At 37.0% G+C, this 18,766-nt stretch overlaps 1 protein-coding gene across 2 annotated transcripts in view; it reads right to left on the bottom strand.

The window, feature by feature from the left end:
- LOC110677949 overlaps positions 1-18,766 on the bottom strand; it is a 448,566-nt gene that overhangs the window by 220,997 nt on the left and 208,803 nt on the right. For both annotated transcript variants that reach the window (XM_021850027.1, XM_021850028.1), the window contains exon 2: positions 17,268-18,018. In XM_021850027.1, coding sequence (XP_021705719.1) covers positions 17,268-17,673 — 406 coding nt within the window. In that variant the 5' untranslated portion in view covers positions 17,674-18,018. The remainder of the gene's footprint in view (positions 1-17,267; positions 18,019-18,766) is intronic.

Below are 18,766 nucleotides of genomic sequence, written 5' to 3'. Positions count from 1 at the left end.
TAGTTATCATGATGTTAGCATTGCTTTGCAAAAAAACTTGATATTGACAATGCTCTCGAAAATTTTTAGTAATTCCATTGGTGAAGCAAAAGGCATTGCAATACGAAAATGTGAAGTAAAATTCGAATCCGTGATTATGACTTTTGTTTCGGATTTAAACCGTGAGGAGAAAGTAATTTCAACGCACTCGCAATCTTACTATGAAAATTGTATGGCAGGATCTGCAGAAAGACATTAAAAAACGATTTACTCAATTAAGAAGCACAAATTTTGAAAATTATATTTCTCAATCGGCCCTGACTCTAAGCCCTTTTGGAAATTATATAAACCATATTAGCCAATTCCGGTATGGAAAGAGGAAAACAAATTATTACTAACTAATTGCGAAAAAGCTCAAAAACTTGTTATGCAGTTTGAAAGTGCGCACAATTTCAATTTAGGACTTACTAGTCCAATTGAAAATCAAGTTACTCAGAACTTGGAAAATATTCTCATTCAAGAGAACGTTTTCGAAAATTCCTGGGAGACTGATTTGGAAGAAGTGAGAACTACAATTAAAAAAACCAAAAATATGGAAGCTCCTGGCGATGATGGAATTTGCTACATCCTCATCAAGAAACTTTCAGAGAGCATATTACCACTTTTGTTTAATATATTTAACAAATGATTGCGGTTGGCATATTTTCCTGACAAATGGATAAATGTCTAGGTTGTATCGATTTTAAAACCAGACAAAAATTCTGCAGAAGCTTTTAGCTATCGTCCAATCAGTTTGCTTTCCTCCATCAGTAAACCTTTAGAATAGATCATTTTGAGCATCGATAGTATTATGAACATTAGAGTGGTTCAAAAATCGTTTTTGCTCTACACCACTCATTCGATTTTAGACCAAATTCTGAGTGTCCTCCCAAAATTTGAGCTCATTTGAATGAAAACTGAGACTGCACAAGCCTTTTAAAGTTTGTATGGGAATTACTATGGGAAAAGCAAGCAATTCAATCAATCGGTCATAGTGTTTGCCCATGTGCTCTTGGGGATTAGACTTATGTTGATTCTGTGAGATAAAATAATTAGCTACAACTTTTCTTCGGCGTTTTTAAATCGGACGCCTCGGTAATTAGTTATTGATTTTTGAATGAGTTGTAAAACTTTGGCTATAATTAATAGGCTGTTCTGCAGGCATCACTGGATATATGCAGTAAAACATAGTAGCCATGATTTGTGCGTACTATCTTTCACGCCAGGTGCACCAATGTTGCCTGTTCAGAAATTAAATGAGCACTGCTGAAGAATTTGTGACTGGATATAAATCAATAACTAATTACTGAGACGTCCGATTTGAAAGCGGTCTTCGGCAAAGTTGTAGCTGATGAATGTATCTCGCAGTATCAACGTAGCTCTAATCTCCAAGAACACATGGGCAAACACTATTACCGATTGAATGAATTGGTTGCTTTTCTCATAGTAATTCCCATATAAACTTTAAAGAGCTTGTGCAGTCTCAGTTTTCATCCAAATGAGCTCAAATTTTGGGAGGACACTCAGAATTTGATCTAAAATCGAATGAGCGGTGTGGAGCAAAAACGATTTTTTGAACCACTCTAATGAACATTGTTGATAATAATTGTTATACACATAAAGTTTGAATTCTGTGACAAATTATGCAAATATATTGTCTTACAAGCTGGAAAAATTGCATGCAAGTTGGCTGAAATAGTCAAATTTTGCATTTTGAACAGTAAATATCTCAAAAACTAGACGTGCTATGATATTTTTGAAAACGGCAATAGATTCAGAAACCCTTACTTAATTAAGTAAATGGCGATATTTTGATGCTTGAGACAAAAACGTGTTCCACACTAGATAAGAAATTAACTTTCAAAAACCACATTGAGGGCATCAAAGCCAAATGTAACAAATATATAAAATGTCTGTTTCCACCTATTAACAGATAATCGACAATTTGTCTTAAAAAAAAAGATTTTGATCTTCAATCAAATTTTCATGCCAGCCAGATATATGATATAAATGTAATGTTTGGAATGATTCTAATCAAAGAAGAAGATATGAGAATTGTAAATTTTAATTACGCCCCAATTACGATAAACTTTTTTTGACGAATACGTGTATTTTGACTACCACGTGTGGTTTTCTTTAGTGATGAAATGAATGCTCATTTTGCTAAGTTAAACCCCTTCTTGTTATATTTATTTATATATTAAATCTCCGGCTTTTTGGTCATACTTGTGTCTGAAAAATTATTATTCAGTGAAGACCCATTAGACTTTCTCGATCGAATATCCCTTTCGGCTATTGCTCTTTGTTTGATTTCCAGAAACATTCATAAATGTCATACTGTTTGTTATGAAATCTCGTTATCCAATAAAAGCAGCTTTCAGTGTCTTTTTAATGCTTATAATTGCAGAAATTAATTACGTTCTTTGTGAAAGCAATTCTCCGTGACAACCGCTATTACTGCTCTCCACCAATCTAAAACCCCATCATCATTGCCTGTCCGCACGCAAAATACACTAAAACGAGAACAAACAAAAAACGCCACGCGATATGCATTCGGCGCGAACGAACATTTCATTCATAAATTATAATTATGATAGCACTTCCGGAATTGCTTGGCGGCAACAACCGTAGGATAGGATATCAGCATCGCCATCGTCGGATCGTCCATCCATTTCGGATATTTGTACGCTACTCACTGCACTTTCGGTTGGCTTCGGGTTGGCGCAAATATAAATGAAATCCTGCACTCGCTGCCATTTTTACGGCGTATCTCGATGCATTTTCTGGCTCCCTTCTGGACTATTTTTTTTATCTCCGCGTTCGACCAAGTTGGATCCGATCCAAATGGGTTTATGCCGAGAGTCAAAGGCTTCAATTTTCAATGCCATGCAAAGGATGAGGGGTTCTCGAACTATCGTAAAACGAGAAATGGGGTTCGTCGTTGAAATGTTTCTGGGAGAAGTGAGTAATTCGTTCAATCGGTCATAGTTTATGCCCATGTGCACTTGGTGTTATGATTATACGGTTGCTTTACTTTTCAACAGCAACTCTATCGAATACCGTTTTCAATAAACACTTGAAGCATGTTCATCCAGAATGCATTGAGAATCAGTACGCAGTGCGCATCGTACCTTTGTGCTGTGCGTACACAAATTCTCTTTGCTCTTGGAAGTTTTCTTAAAAACTACCTAGAGCAATAAAACAGTACTTTTCAGTGCTCAAAAAACAGTACTTTTCAGTGCTAAAATTAAAAACAGTACTTTTCAGTACTATTTTTTCTACTATTGATCCCTTTACGATCCTTGTTTGGACCCGTGCCTTCGATTTTTCGTTGGACCCGTTGGCGAAAGCTAGCGGTGGTAATTTTTCTTGGACACCGTCTTGGGAAAAAAATTCTAGAAGGCCACGTCTTATTTCGTTTATCAACTAAACATGGTATCAACAACTAACAAAAGGAAGGGTGAATCTCTGAATTCACAACTTCCTTCCAAAAAAGTGGGATTTAAAACTGTCACTTAACGTGGCAAGAATGGAAGAAAAAACGCTTCCCTGGAATGCGAACTTTCTTCCATACTTTCATAGCTGCCTATTTGCTTTTTCAATGCTCTGGACAGCAAGTTAATTTTATTGTCATTAGTGACTTTAATGCCAAACATCGGTCATGGAATAATTCTCAAAGTAATTCCAACGGCAGAATTTTATTTGATGAGTGCTCTCCAAGATATTTCTCAATTCAATACCTTGATAGCCCTACATGTTTTTCCTCTTCTAGAAATCCATCTACGATTGACTTGGTTTTAACCGACACTAATCATCTTTGAAGCCAATTAGTTACTCATGCTGATTTTGATTCTGATCATGTCCCTGTTACATTTCAAATATCCCATGAAGCGATTCTCAATCCTATCAGCTCCACTTTCAATTATTTACGAGCCGACTAGAATATATATGAAACATTTATTGACTCTAATTTTAATGTTAATATTGCTTAACAAACAAAGCATGATATTGACAATGCTCTTGAAACTTTAACAAATTCCATTGTTGAAGCCAGAAGCATTGCAATTCCAAAATGTGAAGTAAAATTTGAATCCGTGATTATAGACGATGATCTTGAACTCTTGATCCGTCTTAAAAACGTGAGGAGAAGGCAATTTCAACGCACTCGCGATCCTGCTATGAAAATTATATGGCAGGATTTGCAGAAAGAAATCAAGAAACGTTTTGCACAATTAGGAAACAAAAATTTTGAAAATAAAATTTCTCAATTGGGCCCTGGCTCTAAGCCTTTTTGGAAATTATCTAAAATCTTGAAAAAACCTCAGAAGCCAATACCGGCATTGAAAGAGGAAAACAAATTATTACTAACTAATTGCGAAAAAGCTCAAAAACTTGCTGTGCAGTTTGAAAGTGCGCACAATTTTAATTTAGGACTTACTAGTCCAATTGAAAATCAAGTTACTCAGGAGTTCGAAAATATTCTCAATCAAGAGACCGTTTTCGAAAATGCCTGGGAGACTGATTTGGAAGAAGTGAGGACTATTATTAAAAATATCAAAAATATGAAAGCTCCTGGCGATGATGGAATTTTCTACATCCTCATCAAGAAACTTCCAGAAAGTAGCTTATCATTTTTAGTTGATATAATTAACAAATGTTTTCAATTAGCATATTTTTCTGACAAATGGAAAAATGCTAAGGTTGTTCCAATTTTAAAACCAGACAAAAATCCTGCAGAAGCTTCTAGATATCGTCCAATCAGTTTGCTTTCCTCCATCAGTAAACTTTTTGAAATGGTCATTTTGAACAGAATGATGGCCCACATCAACGAAAATTCAGTTTTTGCCAATGAACAGTTCGGATTCCGCCATGGACATTCGACCACTCATCAACTTTTACGTGTAACAAATTTGATCCGTTCCGACAAATCTGAAGGCTGTTCTACTGGTCTCGCTCTTCTAGACATAGAAAAAGCATTCGACAGTGTTTGGCATGAAGGTTTGATCGTAATATTGAAAAACTTTAGTTTTCCAACATACATTGTTAGAATAATTCAAAGTTATCTGTCCAATCGTACACATCAGGTTAATTATCAGAACTCCAAATTTGAAAGACTTCATGTAAGAGCTGGTGTTCCTCAAGGCAGCATGTTGGGACCAATATTATACAATATTTTCACATCTGACTTACCTGAGTTACCTCAGGGATGTCAAAAATCCTTGTTTGCGGATGACACAGGCCTCTCCGCGAAAGGACGAAGCCTGCGTGTCATCTGTAGTCGATTGCAAAAAAGTTTGGATATTTTTTCTTCATACTTACAGAAATGGAAGATTTCTCCTAATGGGACGAAATTAAGTGAAATAAATTAATAACTTGAAAAATATAAGAGATAGGGTTTTGGTGTCTTCTGAACATTTGTTTGTCTGGTCAAGGCGCGTTATATGCAAAAAAGTGTCCAAAGCGCCAACTTTCATAGCTTTCGAATTCGCTCTCAAATTCAAACTCAAATAGGTGTTCCTCAATATTAACGAAAATATTAATTTTTCTGGCCTACTATGTTCTAAAGAGTTTTAGATATGAGAAAATACACATTTTCTCTGAAGACGTCATACCTCTAAAACTTTCATATGAAAAGATATAAGCGTTTTTGTAGTTTTTCCACCCACTTTTCCAAGCGTAACATTTCAAATTGGCGCAAGTGAAATCAAAAGCTTTATTCGTTACTTGAATAAGCATATCTAAAAGTTCATTTAAAAAAAAAACGGTTATTTTTATTTTCTCTAATAAATGAGTTTTGAATTATTCCTCAATTTTACTTAGATATGAGTCCGTGTAGTACGGACGAAGAATTGCGTGCTGTCTTTCAATTCCATCAGGAACTACCAGTACCACTTATCGTTGTGGGTCAAGCTACTAGCAGAGAGCTGACGAGCGATGAGCTATTGCAGCCGAATATTTTCTGTAGCGCCAGACTCAGATGCATGTTTATTGGAGTGATGCAAATTTGGAAATGTTCGCTCTTCTATGCTTAAACGATTTCAATTATGGTATATAGCATCCTCCCAAAGTTTGAAGTGATTCGGAAGAAATTTGACTGTGCACATGCCATTTGAAGTTTATATGGAGATTACTATGGAAAACATCAATCTTTTGTGTTAAGCCCTCTATCTCCTCGTCATAATATTTTATGGAAAAGTGAACAAATTCTTCAAATGTGAAATCCTCCCAGCTACAGCTTTGCCGAAGACTACTTTTTGATTGGATCTCAGGATAAATTGTTATTCATCATCATAAAGTTGGTTTGCATGTAGTATGCTTCACCAACTGTTCGGCAGGCAACAGTGGTGCTCCTGGCGGGAAGAATAGATCAAAGTAATCCAGGCTACTATGTCCTATAGCAGGGGGTTTCAGCGCATTTGACTCACGGAGCACTTTTTGAAACACAATTTTTGTGAGGAGTACCTATTCTTCATCATCACATCGTTCGAAATCCCAATTTTTTACACGCTATAATCGATCGATGAAGAAAGATTTATGTTGAGATTGACCAGCAATTTCGATAATATTCTAAAAATATTAGTTTCATTTGATTGAGCAAACTCCTTTATTTCAAGGTTAATCTATGATACCTATCTACATTCTGTTTTATTCCGATTCTGTTTTTGCATGTATTTTTTACACGGCCGTGCAAACAAATTTTTCATTTATTAACTCATTACACGTGGTTAAGATGGGCAAATTATGGGTGAATTAATTTAATAACCATGTTTGACGTTTTCCGTAGAAATCTCCATATAAACTTCAAATGGCGTGTGCTCAGTCAAATTACTTCCGAATCATTCCAAACTCTAGGAGGATGCTATTTACCATAATAAAAATCGTTTAAGCATAGGGGAGCCAACATTTCAAAATTTGCATCACTCGAATGCACACTTATAGCTATCAGTCCTATCACGGAAAGTCCTCATGGATAGCCGTTTTAAATCATATCAAGACATTTTAAGCAGTTTTAAGAAGGTTTTTGCCGATAGTGGCTTAAAAACAACTTTAAGCCATTTTCAGCAATTTTTAACCGTTTAAAGCCGTTTTAAGCCATGTTTTGCCGTTCTAGGCCATTTTAAGCCCTTTTTAAGTCGATTTAAGCCGCTTCAATCCATTTTAAGCCATTTGCCGTTTTAGGCCAAATTAATCCGTTTTAAGCCATTTGAAGCCGTTTAAGCCATTTAAGGCCATTTTGAGCCGTTTCAAGCCGATTTAAGCCGTTTAAGCCATTTCAAGCCGTTTTAAGTCGTTTTATGCCATTTTTAGCAATTTTAAGCCGTTTAAGCCATTTTAAGCCGTTCTAGGCAATTTTAAGTATTTTTAAGCCATTTTAGGCCATTTTAAGCCGTTTTAATCCGTTTTAAGCTATTGTTAGATATTTTGAGCCATTTTAAGCTGTTTAAGCCATATAAAGCCGTTTTAGGCCAATTTTAGCCGTTTTAATCCGTTTTAAACCATTTTAAGCCATTTTAGGCCGTTTTTAGCCGTTTTAAGCTGTTTTAGGCCATTTAAGCCATTTGAGAACGTTTCATGCCGATTTAAGCCGTTTTAATTTAATTGAAACCATTCTTAAGCTATATTAAGCGGTTCTAAGCCGTTTTAGGCCATTTTAAGCCGTTGTAAGCCGATTTGAGCCGTTTTAGCCGTTTTAAGCCAGTTTTACCCATTTTACGCTGTTTTAGGCCATTTTAAGCTGTTTGAATCCGTTTTAAGCCATTTTAGCTTTTTTAGCCATTTTTAGCTGTTTAAGCCATTTTAAGCCGTTTTAAGCAACTTTAAGCCGTTTCAGGCCAATTTTAAGCCGTTGTAATCCGTTTTAAGTCATTTTAGGCCATTTTAAGAAATTTTAAAATCGTTTCAAGCTGTTCTTAGTCATTTTAAGCCATTTTAGGCATTTTTAAGCCGTTTCAAGCCATTTAAGGCTATTTAAAGCCATCCATTTAATCCATTTTAAGCCATTTAAGGCTCTCTTAAGCCTATTAAGCCTTTAAAGCCGTTCAAGCCGTTTTAAGCCGTTTCAAGCCGTTTCAAGCCATTTTAGGCCGTTTTGGGAAATTTTAAGCCTTTTTAAGCCGTTTTGGCAATTTTAAGCCTTTTTAAGCCGTTTAAGGCCATTTTAAGCCGTTTAAAGCTGTTTCAAGACGCTTTAAGTCATTTTAGGCCGTTATAGACAATTTTAAGCCGTTTTATGCCATTTTAAGCCGTTTTGAGCTGTTTTAAGCCATTTTTAGGCATTTTAGGCCGTTTTAAGCCATTTTAAGCCGTGTTAATCTGTTTTAAGCCTTTTTAAGCCATTTTAAGCCATTTTAAGCCCTTTTAAACCACTCTTAGCCGTTTTAAGCTATTTTAAGCCGTTTTAGGCAATATTAAGCCGTTTAAGCCGTTTAAGCCATTTTAAGCCCTTTTAAACCACTCTAAGCCGTTTTAAGCCATTTTAAGCCGTTTTAGGCAATATTAAGCCTTTTCAAGCCGTTTTAAGCCATTCTAAGCCATTTTTAGCTGTTTTGAGCCATTTCAAGTTATTTTAAGCTATTGTAAGCCGTTTTAAGCCATTTCAAGCCGTTTTAAGCCATATATGGCAATTTTAAGCCCTCATATGCCATATTCAGCCGTTGAAGCCGTTAAGCCATTTTAAGCCACTTTAAACCGTTTTAAGCTATTTTTAAGCTGTTTTAGGCAATTTTAGGCCGGTTTAGGCCATTTTAAGCTGTTTAAAGCCGATTCAGCTGTTGCAAGCCATTCTAAACCATTAAGGATTCACCTTGGTAAGCCGTTTGATTCATGCAACCTGAATTTGAAAAGTTATCTATTAGTCTATACAATATACGATCCTTACCTTCAATGTCAAACTAATCAAATTTTTGTCTTCGTAATACCAAAAACCAAACAGAAGGCGAGGTATGTGTATTTAGATATATGAGCATGAAACGAGCTCACCAATTGAACTATCCTCGATTGATCAGTCACAATCCACCATCAAATATTACATCAACACTATCTCAACAGCTTGGGTTATTACAATGCACCTCTTTGCGAACCTCTGCTCTAACCAAAAAGAGATAAAAACTAAATGATGGATACGGATACGAAGGTGCGGTTTGCGCGATGACTTTGCACGAGTGAGAAGATGTCGGCAAAATTTGCCTGTCAGCGAAAAATCGGCAGCGATCAGCGGCTTCCTCTTCCTTTGGCGGTCGTGTCGGTAGCTAGTTGATGGCACTGCTACCACTAGTAGTTAGTTTGTGTTGGCAAAGTTCTAAATTAGGACACAAAAAGTGAAAAAAAACTGGAATACCGGCTACGAAATGGGAAGACGTGATAAATTATTCCGCTGAATCTCCGATGAATTGATGCTCGTTTCTCTAAATCAGTGTCACTGGATAACGAGCCCATTAGTCATAGAGCTGATGATGGGAACAGATCGATGAGAATTTTTGCTGTCCCACTGGTAGAGTTCTTGACTTCATCGCCAAGAAGCCGGCACAACCCGGTTCGTGTTGACCTTGGTTAGGAGTTGAGATATCTTGTCGAATTTCGTTTCCGCTAGCTTGTTTCGAACAAAGACAACCGTGGCTGCTCTTGGGAGACATGGCACATGGCGGAAAAGTTCCGAGCGAGCGAAACTCGTTTGCTTCCAAAATGGGATGGAGTATGGAAACGAGCATCTCACGGACGAGAAGGAGTTTTGTTTATCTAGTGAAACTAACTCATCTGAAAGCAATCTTTGCTCTGTTTTATCTGCAAGTATCCTTGAAGTTGTTAGTTGTCTTTCGGACCCTTCATGCCGTGGAGAATCATCTTTTTGACTTTTCGACTGAATACTCACTCCATTATTTAATGAGTTCCAACTCGCTCAAAGGTTCGTTATTTCGTTTGCACTCATTACTGTTGATTATTGTTGCTACTGAACTGGTGCCACTCAGGAACACGCTTTTGCAAACAGTCTGTACAAATTTCCATAATTAACGAGATTCGAATGTCAACATCCATTACCATTGACTCTGTTATAGAGGTGTTTGAAAACGAATGATGTGATACATTTATTCAGCATTTCGTTTTTGATTGGATATTAAACAAAGTGGATGTTACTTTGAATTAAATCAATGAATTTTTTGTAAACAGCTCTTGATGGGAAAACATTTAACTTAGAGAGCTAAGTTGCAGAGATTAAAACAAAATTAATTACGAAATTTATTCGGCTCCGTAATTACATATGCTACATGAGCCCTCAATTAAAAGTAATAAATTATGTGATATAAAATTTTTAGAATTCTTGTTTGCTATGTTTCAGATTTTTAAATAAATTTTAAGGCTAGAAAGAGTTTTTAAAATGTATTCTCATATACTATCTGATGAGTCGTCCATCTAGGACTTATTCATATAAAATATTATAAATCGAATATTTGAATTTTTCACTGTTAGAATATTTTGAGGCAAGGATTTTCTGAAAGGTTAGGCCATGAACTTAAATCCTGTGAAGAAAAAAATAGGTTCATTAAGGTTTGAATATTTTGATTCCAGGTATGCGTGAGCCTATTACCACAGATAAACAGTCCTACCACGCACGCCTCTGGTTCTCAGACATGAAACCTTGGAATTGTAAATGATCATTCAAAGCATGGTCGATGGGAATTTCGTCAGTGTTACGACTGTTTGTCTTTGCCATTACGATGAGAAATTATAAAAAAAGCATTTTTTCGGTGAAACATTCTCAGCTTATGAAAATTGAGGATCTTTTCAAAAGTATAAGTTTTTTTTGGCATTAGTGGGCGATAAATTACTAAACTTTTGAAACTATCTCCGAGAACTGGCTTGTACACTCCAAAAGTTTGTATACAATGCTAAAAAGTGTTGAATTCATTCTTAGAAGCCAAAACATTCGTTTAAATTAAAATTCCATCAAACGTAATGCCACGCTGTAGTTATATGAGAGGATATTTTCAGAATCTTGTCAGTATTCAACTCATGATCCTGAGAGGATTTTTTTTTCTGAACCATAAGAGTATTTTTTCAGTATCATGATAGGATATTTTACGAAATTTCGAGGTGATTCTTTTCAGAAATCGGAGAAGTATTGTATAAGAATTTTGAGAGGATATTTTTCGAACGACCATATTTTTAGAATCTTGAGTAGATTCGCTCTGAATTCTGAGAGGATACATTTTAGAATCATGAAATAAAAATGTTTTCAGAATCGTGGTAAATTTATTTCTGAAATCCTGATATTATTGTTGTTCAGAACTTTTGTAACAAATTTTGAGAGATTTTTTTCTGGATACTGAGTAGATTCTTTTCGGAATCATGAGGGGATTACTATCAGAATCCAGGAAGGATTTCTTCTCAAAATCTGACGAAGATTTTGATTAGAATCCTGAAATGGTTCTGATTGGAATCTCAGATTCCTGAGAAGGTTTTACTAATTAGACTTATAACATTTTTCTCAAAATTCTGAGCGAATTCTGATAGGATTCATCTTAGAACCTTAAGAAACAGCTGCTCTGAGTCCTTAGAGCAAACTGAGAAGAATCCTATCAAAGGATTCAGAGGATTTAGATTTGCTAATACTGAAATAGTTTTCTCAGAATCTTGAGCGTATTATGCACAAAAATTTCTCAGAGTCTCATTTCCAGACGAAGTTAATATAAACAATATCAGATAAAAGATCAACGCGTCCACGCGTCAAAAACTACACAGAATGCAGGCTCAAGCAACAAAATTGCTCGTCCGATGATCATCAATTTTTCGGATTTAATTAAGTTTGTTTAATTTTGGATATGTTACTCTTCACAAAGGCCATAAGTGGTATGAATATGAATCAAAGCGATGGTGTTTGCGAAGCCACAGCTTCAAAAGCAGTGCGTTCGCATTTGCTAATAGGATCATCATACGGTCACGCAAAATTATCAAATTAAGCACAACTGTGAAATACAATTAAAATCGCTAACCGCAATTTCAATTATGTTCACCATTGTGTACTGCGGGGCTGGTAATTCACATTATTGGAACGATAATGACACATAACTATACACTGCTCACACTATTATGGGTCACCTTGTCACGATTATTAGTCACTGTGCTCCAAAGGCATTTCAAATGGAAATGACCCATAATAGTGGGTGACCCATGATAGTGTGACCACTGTACAACGCCATTGGTGGCGAAGGTCACAAACGCAAAATCAGCGCGGAAGTTATTGTAACCCTATGGTTAAACACATCCTGTCGATCCCAACCAAAGCCTAATTGATACGTTGAAAATTTACCGACAAAATTTTCACCCCAAATTCACATCCATTAATCAGTGGGCATTTTCACACCCCATGTGGAAAGCTGAATGGTGCGCGGCGAAGTGTCTGGGGGAGCAAAATTAGCTTCATTGGTATTCGCACCCGCACACTCAGGAGCAGGGAATAATGCAATTTGCGAACCGGAATATGTTAACAACTCTACAACGCTTTCCCGATGTGGTGGGGTGTTCCCGAAACGATATATGATAAAATTTAAATCACTACTGTAATGTTTGATTAAAGGAACAATATAACGTCGCTACATGATTTAGATATTCATTCATATTTCAAATCGTACAATAAATATTCCTCCAACATCCAAATTTTTTGATGTTCTTCATATTATGGTCTTTCATTTTTATTCTTGTTCACACAAAATTCAATCTCATACTCAGACTTTGTTCTGATTGATGTTAACTCCATCAGAATGCTCCAAAGTTATTGTAAACGATTATTTCACAATATCAAAATAAGTTTTCTATTAGGTTTCTTCCCTAGCTCGGGTTGGCATCACTTTTGGCGCGCAGAGGAACGCACGCAAAAAATTCCAATCACGTGCAAACATTGCGCCGTTTCACATCAGTAGACTCACACGAAGCGAAGAGTTTTTTTTTCGGCGAGCGTCAACCAACAAGTGACGAACGACTTTACTAGGCAACATAACGAAGGAATGTTGTTCAGTGAATCACTTTTTGAGTTTGATGCTGACAGGTCCAGACAAGGGCGTAGTATAGTTTTCCATAAGGAACGACTTCACTTTTTTTTGGAAATTCACGTAAAAACGGACCAGTTTTAGGGAGATCAAAACTTTTTATATCCTTAGTAAGGACCTTGGATCTATTTCGACCCATTTCAAAATTCAAATCAATGTAACTTTTGATTGATATAATCTAGCAATGTGAAACTTTCTAACTTTCTTCTTTTTTTTTGTGGAAAATATTGTTTTTGCGGAAACAAAAGGGGCGCTTCGATAAAAAAAGTTACAAATTGTGACTAAGGGTCGTTTTCGACCCGAAAATTCAAACAGCTTGCAAAAATCAATGTGTTGACCGAATTTAGTTCTGTTGGGCTTAAACGAAAGGTACACATATCTAGTTTCAGAAACCCTCTTGGAGATCCGGATTTGGTCACTGTGGCCACCGGGAACCTGCTACATCTGAAAAAAAGTCCCTTCAGAAACCCTTACTTTGACAACCTATAGTTCCGTAACTGTACTCAGATTTATACCCCAAAACCAAATCAATTGTGCTCAATTCTTTGCGATTTTTTATGTTTGGATGTATTTTGCCAAAAAAATAAATAAATGGATGGTTATTCTGGTCCTTTTGATGCACCGGAATGGCCACCGGGAAAACCGTATTATGGGACCACAAAATTTTAGCACCGAAAGTAGGCATGCGACGGATCAATCTTCATGATTTTGAATCCCTGCGACTCTGCTAGTTCAATTACAGTAATGACCCGATTTTGTCATCCCCCGATTTCATCTACCCCCGATTTTAGCACCCTTTTTGACCCGATTTTGTCTACCCCAGATTTTAGCATAATTTTTTTCCCGATTTTGTCAGCCTCAAATTTATATTTATTTTATTCTATACTGGCAATATCAGGTACATAAAATCAATTATGACTTTGGCCACGTCTATACAACCTTCTGAAGACCGAAATTTTGAAATTTAAAATTCTTAATAATTATCCAAAAAAAACTTATCAATGTTACCTTGACATTTCTTGTTCAATTATTGATTAATGATCACTTTGATTCTTCTGACCCACCGAAATAACCCGGCATACGACGACTCATTCTTCATGATTTTGTACCTATGACTTTTCTAGTTCAGTTATAGATTAATGACCACCCTTACTTATTTTGACCATGGAAATAACTCAGGAATGACCACCGAAGATATCCGCATTGCAGAATATTTTAGTTTTTGTACCAAATCTAGGCATGCGACGGCTCAATTTTCATGATTTTGAATACCTGTGACTTTTCTTGTTCAATTATAGATAGATATATATAGACACACTCTTGGCTAATTGTTACCGAAAATAAAACCTGAAATTCGGAGACATAAATGTCAATTTGAACATATTGAGATGTAAAATTCGTGAAAAATAATGGAATCGTTCTGGTGAGCTACGAGTAACGAGTAACGATTCTGCAGCGTCGTTGGCCAACCTAAAACCTGAGAGCCTGAGTGGACATTTAATTGTTATTGTGAAATGGCCCACAATACGGGTTTCTTCGGTGGTCATTCCTGGGTTATTTCAGTGATATCAAAGGACCAGAATGGCCATCCATTCATTAGTATGTGAGATGAATCACGTGCTCAGAAAACTTGGAAAATTGAGACGTATAATGTCTAGTTTTGGTACAAAACCTGAAACGTCCCACAATAGAGATAACACCGGTGGTCATTCCTGTTTTTTTTTTCGGTGGTAACAACTAGCCAGCAAGCATGGGAAAATTCACTCACTCACCCGAACGCCACCGATAAAAAATAGCAAAAAATTTGCTGCTACCGAACATTCAGTGATAGCTGAATCGTACTGGGTGGAGTGTAGCATGAAAGCGTCAAAACCGATTGTGTAAAAGCAAGAATCGGAAGGAACACGAAGAGAAGTGAATACCAATACACTTGTATCTGCGAGGCTGGAGTGAAAGCATTAAGCATCCATTCACCGAATGCATTGAACTGAGTGAGCGGATTCCCACTCACTGAATCATTCCGTGGTGTGGATTGCCAGTCAGTGAACACTCATCAGCACTCAAATCCGAATGCCACTCCAACGGAATCAGAATGTAAACAATCATTCGGTATGCATTCGGTTGCCTTCGGCTTTTAGAATCGGTAGCGACTCAATCAGTTGCCGTTTTTTGTTTCGCTTGGCGCTCGCCGAAGAAGCAGAATGGGCACTGGAAATTGAAACGTTCGGCTTGGTTAGAGAAACGGCTTTCTCGCTCCCGACTGTGTGTGGAAGCGAGTGAGAGAAACACAAAAACTGAGTGAGTGTTTCCCATGCTTGAAACGAACAATTAATAAACTGAATCTTTTAGGAATTGGTAGAAGGATCTCAGCATAATGCCCGGAATTAAATTAAGCTTAGAGGAATAACTACTGGACTTACCGGCTGCATTTTTAAAGGTATCCTTGGAGAGATTCCTTGATAAATCTTTCGAAGAATTTACAATGGAATTACGGAATTTTAGCAGATTTTTTATATCCTTCGATGTGAATTCTTAAAAATTCCTTTGGACGATTTCTATGAAGATTTTTGACAAAATCTAATTTCTCGATGGATTTCAAGAATTTTTCATAATGTTGATAATGACACAATTGATTCATTTTCTTCAAAATTGAGTAGTTAGCAATTTTCAACAAATATACCATTGATCTTTCAGTTCCTCCAGCAAAACTATACGTTTTGTTCGGTAAAATTAGGAAAAAACATCAAATAGAATAGTCCCATAATAAAAAGTAATCGGATTTTAAAGCGAATTGTAAAAAAATAATTCAAATTGACTTATGTCCTATCTTCTTGAGTTTTTTCTAATATTCGTATGAAAAACGAGTTTGTAAAATTCTAAGCCAGTCTTTCAATGCCGAGTTCGCTTCGGAAGCCCAAGCAAGCCGTTTCTTGTTTGTTTTTTCATCGTCGGAGTGAATGTTTGTTTGTTTTTCGGTCTTGGCTTTGGCTGGGCTGTGCGGTATGTTTCGTGGAAGCAAAGTATTCTTGTTTTTCATCATGGCAATTTTTTGTATATTTTATTTCTCAGTGAAGCTAAAAGTTGTTTGTGGCTACTCAGTGAAGGATGAAGGATTTATTGGTGAGCTCGTTTCATGCTTCTATTTTAAATCTGTATGTTTAATCGTTACAAAGGTGGGATATAAATACTATTTTTCAACAAACTATGAATAGTTCGTCACTGTAAGAGCCGGCATAAACTCTTATTCATAAATTATTTATGTTTCACATTTTGATTCAAAACACCTCCTATACTTTTCTTTTTTTATTTTATTAAAAAAAAAGATTTGAATGGTTCGACACTCTAAGTGTCGGCTTAAGAGTGTTCTGTGATGGTCCAGCCAATCGAGTATTTTTTCTTTTCATATTCGAGTAAAATATGATGACACAAGCTTTTATCCCGACAGTTGTATTAATGTTGCGTATATCTATTTGTTCAACAAACTTTGAATGGTTCGTCGCTCTTAGTGTCGAAATTATTTTCTTGTATTATCAATTGAAAATATTATATTTGTAAGTATGTTTATATCTCACAAATAATTGTTCATCATGGTCTAATTGCTTATCAAAGTGAATCCTGTGACTCAACGATACTCCCCATTAACAAACATTCCTCCCAGTAACCTTTATGAAAGAACACAGGTAAACACGGTCTCCAAGTAGCAAAGGTTATACACTAACATTCCTTCCCTTAATCCCACCTGATAATCCCAGCCGAACTTTTAGTTGATGCTTTGTGCATCTTCACTGACTTCTACTTCTGACTTCACTGACTAAGCTAAGCTAAGCTAAGCTAAGCCCATTCTCTCAAAGCCTCCATTTCACAGATGGGACTGCCTTGCGATTCACGGCAGTTTTATGAATGCAAATACATGATTGTTCCTCGTAGAAAATCAATTGATTTCAATTTGGATTCCCTCTGTCCCATTTAGCTACGTTTGTGATTCCATCCCTAGGAAACATCTCAATTCTCACTTCAGTCGTTGTTGGGGGATGGCCTTGAAAGTGTCGTTCTAGTGAGAGTTTCAGACTAATTCACATGACAACTTTTCCTAGAAACGCCATAAATTTCCGAAATCGTTATGGAATGAGAAATGAGTTCGATTTCGGCTGTCATTTCCTCGCACTCTTCAAAAAATAATGATCCTTATTTGCCATAGCAATCACCTACCTGATAACGTTGTACCGCGTTGTAGCTTCATCTGGTAGCCTTTCCCCGTTTCGTCAAGCTCATCTGCGTTAAGTGCGTTTCTACTGCTTCCACCTTCAAACCCTGATTTCCGTTTCACCTCCCCCGCGCCCAATTCACTATCCCCATCCACGTTTATTACTTCCCCCATCGCGTTTGGATCATCAGCGCTGGGAAAACTTCCGGTGTGCGTCATCATCATTGCGTCACTGAGCCGACGTCGATGGTCCATGTCCCCAAGCGGAACGACGTCAGCAGCGTCCATCGATTCCGTGAAAGGGGCCTCTGCCGGGAGTGATTGATGCGCGGCCAGACAGTGCATTATCATTAGTGCAACAACTATCATGCAGCAGGAGCAGCATTGATACATCATCATGGAGAGCAACATCGAACCGGCGTCGAAGGCGTCGCTTATTCCACATCAAGCTCACGGCAGCTGGTTCCGGTTCTACTCACACTGCCGACGGGGGATGGGGGAGAGAAGAATTATGAGGCCGGTGATGATCTTTGTGGCAGATGATGATGATAGCTGTTTTAGGGGGGAAATACCGGAAAAGTTATGGGATTCGTGGAAGTTTACGCGGGGCGATCCATTCGGCGGGGGTTGATTTCGGATGTTGAACTGTTTCGCAGAAAAGCCGGTTCTCGAGTTGATTATGAGCAATTTAGTGCGGTGGTGGGTTTGGTTTTAGTTACGACCGCTCCCGGGCCATTGGGAGATTTGTTTAGGTTTCTGAAACGAAGAAGAAAGGAGATGTTGGTTAGTACAAAAAAGCGATAGCAATTGCTGGTTTGTATGTTTGGAATGATATGGGAAACACGTAATTTCGTAGGAATTTCTGTTTCATACAAATTTAAGTTCTTGAATGAATGTTTACTGTAGGAAGCAAAGATTGACTAGAAAATGGCAAAAAAAAAAATAATCCTTTTATTTAGGATTTTGAAATTGTTGTCCCATTTAACATTGTACTTGAAATTTTTGAATATGGTTCACATTTTTGGGGCTTGATGTCATTAGTGAATATCTCGGGGATAGGATTCGATCTCAAGTCCTCGATGCCTGGGTTCAATTCCCGGTCGGCCCAGGATCTTTTCGTAGGGGAAAAGCACTAATTTTCGACCCACAAGAATTCTGTGCCAATTTTCGGATTGTCATACAAAGTAGGCCAAAATCGTATGAATGGGTCGAAAATTGGTGCTTTTCCCCTACTGAAATTTTCTCTGACTTCCCCGATCGAATACTCTTTCGAATGAGAACCGTTTTGTATCCCCGTTTACGCCTGCAAAATCAAGTGAGCCGTGGATTCACACGAATAAAATTCGATCGAAAGTTTGATCCGCCGTAAACGAGAATAAGGATGAATAAATGTGGAAGTGCTCATAAGAACACTAAACAGAGAAGCAGGCTTTGTCCCATTGAGGACGTAATGAAGAAGAAGACTCATTGGTGTGGACATCGAAAAGCAAAACCCTTGAATATG

This window comes from Aedes aegypti, chromosome 3 (genome assembly GCF_002204515.2).
Source record: "Aedes aegypti strain LVP_AGWG chromosome 3, AaegL5.0 Primary Assembly, whole genome shotgun sequence".
Classification (NCBI taxonomy): domain Eukaryota; kingdom Metazoa; phylum Arthropoda; class Insecta; order Diptera; family Culicidae; genus Aedes; species Aedes aegypti.
The sequence above is the reverse complement of the archived record's forward strand: the minus strand, read 5'-3'. Positions and strand labels throughout refer to the sequence as shown.